We start from the raw sequence: 10792 nt of genomic DNA on the forward strand, positions 1-10792 counted from the left end.
TTGATTCTCAACCTTGAATAAAAGAGAAGGTAAGAGAACTTAATTACTTGAATAAGAGCATTATTCTTTTCGATAAATTCTAATTTTCTTTTGTTTGAATGAGAACATTATTCTTTTCAAACTAGCCAAATATCAATTGTTTATAACTTGAATACAAATATTATTCTTTTCGAACTCATCAAGCTTATTATAATTTTTTATCTAATTGAATAAGAACGTTATTTTTTTCAATCTCGCCAAACATAAATTTTTTTATACTTAATGAGAAAGTTACTATTCGAACTCACTAAGCATCAGCTTTATTATGATCGAATGGGAAAATTACTCTTTTTAAACCCAACAATCACACATTAGGGTTTGTAGAGTTATGTTTTAGTTGAGGGTTTTGGGTTCTTATAAGGAAAACACGGTCCGTTTGGTTGATAGTAATGAAGTAATGGAAATGGAATGTTGTAATGGCAATAGTAATGTAGGAATAGATATGAGAATTAGTAATGAAAATTCTTTTATTTGGTGTACATGACTAAAGAATGGTAATGGAAGATAATATTCCATTGATTGCATTTGGTTTTTAGTAATAAAAAATGATAATGACTCTTAGTTTTATTATTGTATATTTGTATCTAAAAGCATTATTGTATCTAAATTATTCTATCTAATGATTCTTTTTTTAATAATAATATTTTTTTGGATATTACCTTTTTTTTCTTCATTATTTTTTTTCTTTAGCTCGAAACAACATTACCTTACTTTATTACCACAGTAATACTTCATTACCATTACAGCCTAATACCAGGTTGTTTGATGGTAATAAAAATGACCCTTTTTGGTAATTTCATTACCTTATTTTATGACCATTCATTACCATTGAAGGCATCCAAACAACGAAATTTTTTATTACTTAATTTTATTACCATTTCCGCCCTCTAATACCATGTACCAAACGGGCCGTTAGGGTTTTTTATTGATTCAAAAGAGGGGTTTTTGGGTATTGTTAGCTGAGGTTTTTTTTAGAGTTTTATGATTAAGGATGATTATCGAGACTTGATTAACTAAATAACACGTAAATCTCTGATACTATGCTAGATAGAGAAAAAAAGTTTAATTTCTTTTATTTATTGCTTAAGTAATCTGCATTTAATCAACATTTGATGACTTCAATTTATAATCACAGTCCTAGCTAATTTACAAAATATGTTTTCTTAACAAGCTAAAAGATAAGAGAACTAAATAATTTTCGGTTAATGTCTATTCCTAAACTAACAAAAGATATCATAGAAGATTTTAGAAAAAATAACTAATTTTGATAGGAGTAATTTTATTTTTATCTTATTTTATTTTTCAACAACTTGTAGTTTAAAAGAAACTCAAACTCCCATTTAAAATACCTTCAGACGAATTCAAAATTTTGACTTTGACATTTGTTTTTATCACTATTTCAAGCAATGATTTAATTATGAGACCGATAATCTTAATATTTTATACACACATTGCTATTTAGAGTAATAATTAGTTCAACACATTTTGTATAAGACTGTCTCATTACAAGACGAATAATTAATTGTTTTGATATTGTAAATGTGGAAGCAATATATAAATAGCAAAGAAAAATAAAAATTTAATTTTTTTGAGTCTTCAATTATTTCATCTAGAACTAGGGATGGCAATTCAGTCCGAGGAAAACAATCTGATTCGAGTCCGAGGAAAAGGTTATCTGACTCCAACTCCGACTTCACGATCCGAATTCGAGTTAGAGATGGAGCGGAGTTGGACTTTATTAAAAATCCGACACTCCGACCCAACTCCGACCCTGAAGGAAATCCGACTTTGAATTTGATTTTTAACCCAACATTTTGTTTCCTTTAAAACTCTAGACGTGACTAATTTAAGCTCTCTCTCATACTAATTGTAATTTTCGATTTTGAAAAACTACTTGGTATTTTTATTTAGATCGATCAATCAAAATACGACAAATCAGATCAAGAGAAATAAAATACGCCAAATCAAAATGCGAGAAAATTTTGTTAAATTGTAGTATTAGGAATATTTCTCATGTTAAACTTGAATTCAAAGTACATATTTTTTTTGTTAAATTGTATTTGAAAAATATATTTTGTTAACTTGTATTCTTTAAATCATTAGTACAGTATCACAACGATAAAGTTTGATAATAATCCGACTCCGTTGGAGGTCCGAGAGTCCGAGTCGGGGCAAACTTGGACTATGCATAATCCGACTCCGAGTGGAGGTGGACTGAAAAAAAAATTCGACTAAAATCCGAAGCAAAGTCGAAGCATGTATAATCCGAGCCGTCCTACCCATTAACATCCCTATCTAGAACTAGAACTGGAATTAGAATGACCGAAAATTTAAAAATATTCCATGAATAGAAGCAGGAAGGGTGAAGGAGATGTTAAGACGTGTAAATGGTGGAGTCACACTTTCAAATTTGGTTAGAAAATCTCCACACGAACCTTCCAGATCTTCGTTTCTCAAACTTCCACGCTTCTTCTGGAACACTCTATCGTCGCGTCTCATTTCACAAAATTCACATGCTTCCACCAACTACATAGCGTGCAAAGGTATACGATTCATTTTAAATTCGTTAATTTTTGATTGATTGGAATTTGGAAATACTCCTAATTACTAAATTAATTTAATTGAGGAATTCATATTTCCAGTTGGAGGATTTAATCAAGGAATAATGACGATCAATATGCTCAACAAGATTACTGTTGAAGATGCTTGTTTGTTGGTCAATGGCAAGGTTATATTGACCGGAGTTCCTCAAAATGTCGTCGTTTCTCCTGGGTCGTTTGGGTCTGCTTTTGTTGGTGCTTCCTCTACTGCTCCTAGCTACCGCCATGTCTTCTCTCTCGGGGTTTTACAGTTAGTTCTTTTACTTATGACTCATTTTTTATTTTTATTTTAAAATGTGTTTATTTAACTCGATGATAGGAGTAATCGAAATAAGACTTTGATAAATGATAATTTTGATAAATGGACTTCCCTTCTATATTCCTTGTTTCATAGCTAAAGCTTTATAAACGTTTCAGTAGCCACCATTATATATCCCTATGTGCTCATTTAAAATTTCTCATTCACTGGTATATTTTGCACCATATCATCGAGAATCTCTCAGAATTTTTTAATTGATTTTCTATCCCTACTTGCGGTGTGTATAGGCACTTATGATATTTAAAATCTCTTTTAACATATATAATTTTCATTCTTATAATCCTATTATTCGTCTAAATCCTTAGATGTTCATTCATCCATAATGACACCAACTCGGTTTCAATTTATGGCTTGTCGCGATCACCACAAGTTTTATTTTGCCTCTCATCTAATATTGTTTTGGCCGTATCTCTAATCCATTGTGTTTCTTGTAAACATAAAATGTTAGTTTTTCTCGTTTTCATGATATCTGCCATCTCTAAAAAAATCTACCAATCAAGCTATCAAATTTTCAAGATCCCATTCTTGACCCAAGACCTTTGTTTTTCCTTAAACTCATATGCTTGAACCATATGTGCCCTTGCTCATTTGACACCACACTCAGGCTATGTGGCATGTTGTTTCTAAGAAAAGTCCTAGTATAAGTAACCTGCCATTGCTCATTTGACACCACACTCGGGCAGTGTGGAGGGCCACTTCTTGACGACGATGTAGCAACCTTTGCATACTTTTTACTATACCTAGGCCTGGTTGATTAGGGGACAATCCATACGAGAATTGGTTTTTGGTTTAGGATCATAGGATGTGACAAAATTTTACTAAGCTAATTGTCATTTGCCTACCAATCATCACCCTTCTTTATCCGGGTTTGGAATTGAGGCAGAATTCGCATATGCAACCTTATCTTTCAAAAAATGAAGATATTGCTGGCAATGGGGTTTCAATCTACAACCTTTACCGCAAAATGCTTTGTTCACCTCCATTGCCATTGAGCTTAGACAAATTTGTTTACCAATTAACTTTACTAACGACACTACCATTGACTTTTGTTTTTGCTACATATTGCACAAAGTTTTCCAATTTTCCATGAAGAATCAATAAAAAAATCTTTACTACTTCGGCATAAAAGAGTTCTCTCGCCAAGGCATTATTTGTCATAATCTTCTTTATGAAATAACCAATAGTTAAGAGTTAAAATTACAATTATAATTAGGCCTTTATTTTAATATTTAATTCAAAAAGGAATGTACGATTAATTTTTAATTTATTTTATAAAGGGTTCTTTTATCTATTATATTAGTGAAGAAAAGAATTTGGCAATAATGGGATATATACTCCTCTTCTCATTAATATTTTGACTATCTTGGTTTTCTTATTGAATCTGTTTTGGTTAGTTTGACCAACTTAAAATATTGGCTCATGAGTTAATTGTTATGGAGATTTCGGTAAACATTAATTGTTGGACTACTTAATAGGAGAAAAGGGTCAAAACACCAAAAGCAGCAAAAAAGCTACACATATTATTAGCCTTTTTGTTTTGGCCTATGTTACTCGAAGTCTCGGACTTTTCATTTTGCTTCACGTACTCGTGTTCAATCTTTGTTGTTTGGACATTGGTATGGCATTTAGACACTTCATTTTAGGTATAAAATTGAATATTTAGACGTATTCAACAGTTGAACACGTATCAATATCCCACATCAATACCTGAGTCCAAGTAACATAGGTTTTGGCTTAAACTCATTTGCAACAATTTTATGACTATTCGACCAAACAAAAAAAAGTCAAAAGGAATCCAAAAAGCTAATGAAAAACATTTGACAAATACACACAATAGGTAAATTTGGTGACTTGGTGTTATGTATAACCCCATTTTTAAAATTCTGGATTCGAATCTGTATACGGCTAATCGGGAAAAAAAAAAACACATTGGGATGTAGTGATATGGATTTGAGGTACATGAAAGGAACCTCAATGATGTCTCTTAAGTTTGGAAGATATACAAATAGTTTGATTGAACATTGCAATTGAGACTATGGGGGTGACTTAGAGATATGTATTCACATTGGGTGGTACACCCGTTTGGTGACATCTTTACAAGATGTGATGATCATGTCTATGACCGAAGTCGAGTTCATAGTTAATGTGGAGTTACTTCAAAGAAGTAAAGTGGTTAAAGGGTCTTATTATGAAATTGTGTCCTGACTTTGAGTTTGGTGAATGTGCATTGTGATAGCCAAAATGCGATTCATTTGGCAAAAAATTCGCATACATTTCAAAGAAGAACCAAACAACAGACATTAAGTTTTACTTCATCCGAGATGGGATTGAGATGAAACAATTGAGCTTGGTGTAGATTGCAATGGAAGACAACTTAACCTGTATGATGACAAAGACTTTGCCTACTAACAAGTTCAATTATTGGTGGACTTGGTCGGTATAACACCTTGTTGTGAAACTCTTAGAGGAGTTATGGACATGTATGCGACTTATACATGTAAAGGTGGAAGTGTTAAGTGAATTGTTATTTATCATGCTTGATCATGTTAAGGATATAGAGGATGTAGAGATGTAGCTTGTGCGACTCAAGTTAAGGTGGAGATTATAATATGTGCCTAGACTCCTGAGACAGCTCATGTACGGGTAAAATACTTAAAGGTGTATTATGGTGGCTATGTACGAGATATGGTCGTACGAGGCATAAGGTGCTCTCGAACAAGCCAAAGGAGTTAAGGGAGATCAAAGAATTGGACTTGTAGCCTTCTCAAATGAGCGGTCGCATGCTCAAATGACAAATCAGTTTGGAAAGGTTTTGAGAGCTTCTTATCATTGCTACTCGAACAAGCAACTGAATTGCTCGTTTGAATATATACCCAGTACGTGCGTCCCTATGTTTTTTTGCAAGATGTTAGTAACTTTGGTTTGCTGGGCGTTCCTACGTCTTAAGAGGACGTAGCTTACATTCAATGAACCTCGATAAATCTTTTGTTGATTGTTTGCACTGATTTAACTTGTTCTTGCATTGAAATCTGTAATTTTTGTTTTCATAATTAAAATCCCAATTCAGGGAAACTACCATTGATCTCGGGGCAATTAATACTTTTTACATCAAGGAATCTTCATTCACGACACCAAATTTACTTACTAGTAAAAGTTTATCTGTAAAAAAAAAGGAACTTATTGATAATTGTTGCAGGGAATACAATTTTTTATCACTTTTTAGATTTAAGATATGGTGGATGATACCTAGAGTTGGAAATTCTGGTAGAGAAGTACCACTAGAAACACAAATGCTGTTGTTGGAAGCTAAAGAAGGATCTACAGAGGCTAACCCAACTGCAGATCACATCTCCTACATTTTGGTATTGCCTGTTTTGGAGGGAGCATTTCGAGCAAGCTTGCAAGGAAGTCCAGAAAATGAGCTCCAATTTTGTGTTGAAAGTGGTCAGTTGACATGTGATTTTTTTAAGTGATTCTGGTCTGTCTGTTCTGATAGTGTTTGATCTGAAGTCTGATGGTTGTTCTATGTATTTTGATTCAGGAGATCCTAATATTCAGACTACCCATGTGTCAGAATCAGTGTTCATAAATTCAGGGGACAATCCATATGAGCTTTTGAAGGATTCGATCAAGTATGTTTGATTTCAAATATTTTAGTTATTGTTATGTGTAATTGTTTCAACAACATTGCCAAACCCTTAATCCCAGCATAAGGAAACAAGTTCCTTGTCCAGCATGTTTTTGCCTTCCCACCAGCATTAAAGACATTGTTCTTGTGGTTAACATTGCATGCCGAGCTGAAAATGATATAAATTGACTCTCGCAACTCTTTATGGCACATTAAGGGCAGTAATCACTAAACATCACCATTTTTCCTTCGTTTGTCAAAATCTTGAGCAAGTGACTCCTGATAAGTTGCTTTTAGCTTAAAGTTTAGTTTTAATTTAAGAAGATGCATTTAAGTAGAAAGTATTTGCACAAAATGTGAAAATTATTACTCCCTCCATCCCTCTCATTTAGTATCATTTTCCATTTAGTTTGTCCTCCTCATTTTGCATCTTTTCTGACTTTCTTTTAGTTTCATTCATACAAATCATTTTCTCTCTTCATTTATTACCAAATATGTACCTTTTCCTTAAAAACAACTCACTTTCTCTTTGTTACAATCATCGAGGGATGGAGGAGTAAGTATTTCTGGACAGAGTTTCTCACATTTATGTTTTATGAGGAAGATGGTAACTGTTTTCTCTGCCCTCTGTAGGATACTGGCTGAACACAAAGGGACATTCAGTCATATAGAAAATAAGAAGGTACAAGAGCAGACCATGGATATTGTGCATTTGTATCTTTACTTCTAGAACACAGGGACATGATTATTTAGTGCTGTATATTGTTAATTGCAGATGCCTGCACATTTAGACTGGTTTGGATGGTGCACTTGGGATGCTTTCTATCAAGATGTCACTCCAGATGGAATCAGAGAAGGTCTTGAAAGGTATCAAGTCAATCTGGAGAAATTTGTTGTTTTATGGCTATTACAAAGCGCTTTTGCAACTGAACTGATTAGTGCTATCTACATTAGGGAATTTTTGCAGCACTAGTCACCAGGTTCTTGTTCAATCTGTATTAATCTAAACCCCTTAAAGCTGAGAACCATGTGGTGTATTTCATCTAACATGATTTGATACTCTTTCTGAATTACAGTTTCTCGCAGGGTGGTTGTGCACCTAGATTCTTAATTATTGATGATGGGTGGCAGGACACTTTTAATGAATTTCGGAAGGAAGATGAAGAGCACACTGAAGGAACACAGTAAGTTATTTTTTCAAAAGTTTTCCTGTTTTGATATTTTTCTTCCTTTATCCTAGATAGCTAACATTTTTTCTGTTGGTTATTCTATAGATTTGCTACAAGGTTAAGGAGCATCAAAGAAAACATCAAATTCCAAAGGCTTTCTTCAGATGACTATGCCACCCTACCTGAGTTCATCAAATTTATCAAGGACAGATATGGATTAAAGTAACTCATTGCATGTTTTTTTTTTTTTTTTTCATAATTTGTCTTTCAAATTTTGAGATGTTTGAATGTTAAGACATGTGTTTTTGCCTTTTGGATTTTATAGATATGTTTACATGTGGCATGCTATTGTGGGATACTGGGGAGGGCTCCTTCCGTCATCTGAATCACTAATGAAGTACAATCCTAAGATTGTATACCCAGTTCAATCTCCTGGCAATATTGGAAATCTTAGAGATGTTGCTATGGATAGCATTGAGAGATATGGGATTGGAGCTATTGATCCAGAGAAAATTAATGATTTCTATAACGACTATCACAGCTATCTTGCCAGCATTGATGTGGATGGTGTCAAAGTGGATGTTCAGAATGTTCTCGAAACAATTGGTTCTAGCTTTGGTGGTCGGGTCCATTTGACTGCCCTGTACCAGAAAGGGCTTGAGGAATCTGTTGCAAGGAATTTTAAAAACAATAATCTCATTTGTTGCATGAGTCACAATTCAGACTCCATATTCAGGTTTGCATGATTCAATTTTACGGAAAGTTTTGGTTTTTTCAAACTGTTTGAAAAAGGTACTGATTGGATTTTTGCTTGACAGTTCAATGAAAAGTGCCGTTGCTAGAGCATCAGAGGATTTTATGCCTCAAGAACCAACACTTCAGACAATGCATATTGCCTCTGTGTCCTTTAATAGTCTCCTCCTCGGGGAGATCGTGGTTCCTGATTGGGACATGTTCCATGTGAGATATCTTCTTCATTAGTATTTTTTTTTTTCTGATTTATCAAGTGGAAAAGTACATTCTTCCTTTGAATATAGGTATTATTACAGATTTAAGGGAAATTATCATTGATATCCTTAGTTTTAAGGGAAATTATCACAGGACAAGTCACTATTAGTCTTTCTAATTCAGACTTATTTTGCAGAAGTTCGAATAAGTCTGAATTTTTTGAAATATGTCATAAAATTTCAGGTTTCCATGGATTGCTTTCCCGTGTTCTTTTTAGATGAACTCCAACTAAGTTTGATATTCACAAGTCACAACACCTCAGAGAGAAAGCTAATTTTTGATTGTTAACTTTGTAGAGCAAACATTATGCTGCAGATTTCCATGCTGCTTCCCGGGCAGTGGGTGGCTGTGCAATATATGTAAGGTGAAATTTTTGCACGTTCTGTTCACTAACTCAAATTTCCTTTTTCTATGCTGGTCCCATTTATCGTGCAATAATAATCGTGATCAAGTTGTGCACTTGCAGTGATAAACCAGGAAATCATGATTTCACAATTCTTAGGAAGCTTGTATTACCTGATGGTTCAATCCTAAGAGCCAGATATGCAGGTCGGCCTACTCGAGATTGTTTATTTAAAGATCCTGTTATGGATGGCAAAAGGTAAAAAGACATTCTTCTAAAATCCAGTTCATATAATGTAGTAACTTGGGGGCTATTATAATTGTTTTGTACCGCTGGTAACTTGATAGTTTGATGAAAGTATGGAACTTGAACAAGTTATCTGGCGTTCTTGGAGTGTTTAACTGCCAAGGAGCCGGAACTTGGCCATTGAAAGATAATTCTCTTGAGACTCCTTCACCTGAAGTTCTTTGTGGCCAAGTAAGTCCCAATGATGTTGAATTCCTCGAAGAAATTGCTGGTGACAATTGGCATGCAGAATACGCTTTATACGCTTTCAATGCTGGTAAACTTCTGCTGTAAATTTATCTGAATGAGCATTGCTAATATTTTGAATCAGTACTTTCCTTTAAACAAACAAATCACCTTGCAGGAACTCTAACCAAAGTCTCAAAACAAGAAAAAGTCGATGTCTCCTTGGGAGTTCTTACGTGTGAATTGTATACAATTTGTCCAATCAGGGTCAGTAATCATCGATCATAATTTCTTTCGAAAATTTACTACATCCTTCCTTATTTTTTGTTTCCGTAATCGGCTTATGTTATTGTGTGCAAGGTTTCATCTAATGAATTCCTTCCAACATGTATGCTTAGGTTTTCAACGACTCGGTACATTTTGCTCCTATTGGATTGCTCGACCTGTACAACTCTGGTGGAGCTGTAGAAGCATTGAGCTTCAAAACAGGTCCAGACGGATGCATCCTGAAAGTCGAAGTGCGGGGTGTGGGCCGATTCGGAGTTTATTCGAGTACAAGACCAAGGTTTTGTACAGTTGACATGAAGAAAGAAGAGTTCACATACAGTCCTGAAGATGGATTGTTGACGGTGAAGCTTGAAGGAGGATGCCAAATTAAAAATATTGAATTTTTATATTGAAAATTCAAATCACGTCCTAGTCCAAAAAGGGCTTTACATGAGGGACTTTACCCCCCCCCCCCCCCCCCCCCCCCCATTTGTTTGGAACTTGTTATTGTTTTACTTATTTTGCTTATTAATTGTTCACGAATATTGAAGTCCTTTTGGGAAACAACAATAAATACACACAAGAATGTATACAATTTAGTTATCCTTTTTTCGTACATTAATTCAGCTAACTTCTTGATTATATCATTATGTTTAAAATGCTATATTTAATCCACATTTCATATAAATGTTCTTATAGCTTAATTTTGTAATTTTCTTTTAGTTTTTGACTTATGAAATTAGTTTTTAGAGATTTTTTTGTGCAATAGTAATATTTATACTCATGAGACTTTTTTCAGTTCAGTCTACAATAAAAAAAAAAAATTGTTTTTTTAAAATAATTTATGAAATTATCATTTTAAAGCTTGGAATGATCATTTTAGATATTAAAATATAAATTTTTAAGTCTTTGAGTATGCAATTTGGGCCCTTGGTAAAGGAAGAATTA

At 33.8% G+C, this 10792-nt stretch overlaps 1 protein-coding gene across 1 annotated transcript; it reads left to right on the forward strand.

The window, feature by feature from the left end:
- Nucleotides 1–2343: 2343 nt before the first annotated feature.
- On the forward strand, nucleotides 2344–10460 carry LOC130827214 (probable galactinol--sucrose galactosyltransferase 2). The gene is made up of 15 exons (XM_057692867.1): nucleotides 2344–2582; nucleotides 2682–2889; nucleotides 6155–6402; nucleotides 6500–6590; nucleotides 7220–7268; nucleotides 7362–7453; nucleotides 7663–7770; nucleotides 7861–7977; nucleotides 8081–8491; nucleotides 8574–8715; nucleotides 9060–9127; nucleotides 9230–9364; nucleotides 9454–9668; nucleotides 9756–9844; nucleotides 9976–10460. Exons 1-15 carry the CDS (start codon nucleotides 2411–2413, stop codon nucleotides 10255–10257), a joined length of 2427 nt encoding a protein of 808 aa, XP_057548850.1. The 5' UTR covers nucleotides 2344–2410; the 3' UTR covers nucleotides 10258–10460.
- Nucleotides 10461–10792: the final 332 nt, after the last annotated feature.

Source organism: Amaranthus tricolor, chromosome 11 (assembly GCF_026212465.1).
Source record: "Amaranthus tricolor cultivar Red isolate AtriRed21 chromosome 11, ASM2621246v1, whole genome shotgun sequence".
NCBI classification, from domain to species: Eukaryota; Viridiplantae; Streptophyta; class Magnoliopsida; order Caryophyllales; family Amaranthaceae; genus Amaranthus; species Amaranthus tricolor.

Coding starts and splice junctions, on each gene's coding strand:
- LOC130827214 (XM_057692867.1), top strand. CDS start 2,411: ATGTTAAGACGTGTAAATGGTGGAGTCACACTTTCAAATTTGGTTAGA. Junction 7,454..7,662: donor ATCAGAGAAGGTCTTGAAAG/GTATCAAGTCAA, acceptor TCTGAATTACAG/TTTCTCGCAGGGTGGTTGTG. Junction 9,128..9,229: donor GGCTGTGCAATATATGTAAG/GTGAAATTTTTG, acceptor GTGCACTTGCAG/TGATAAACCAGGAAATCATG.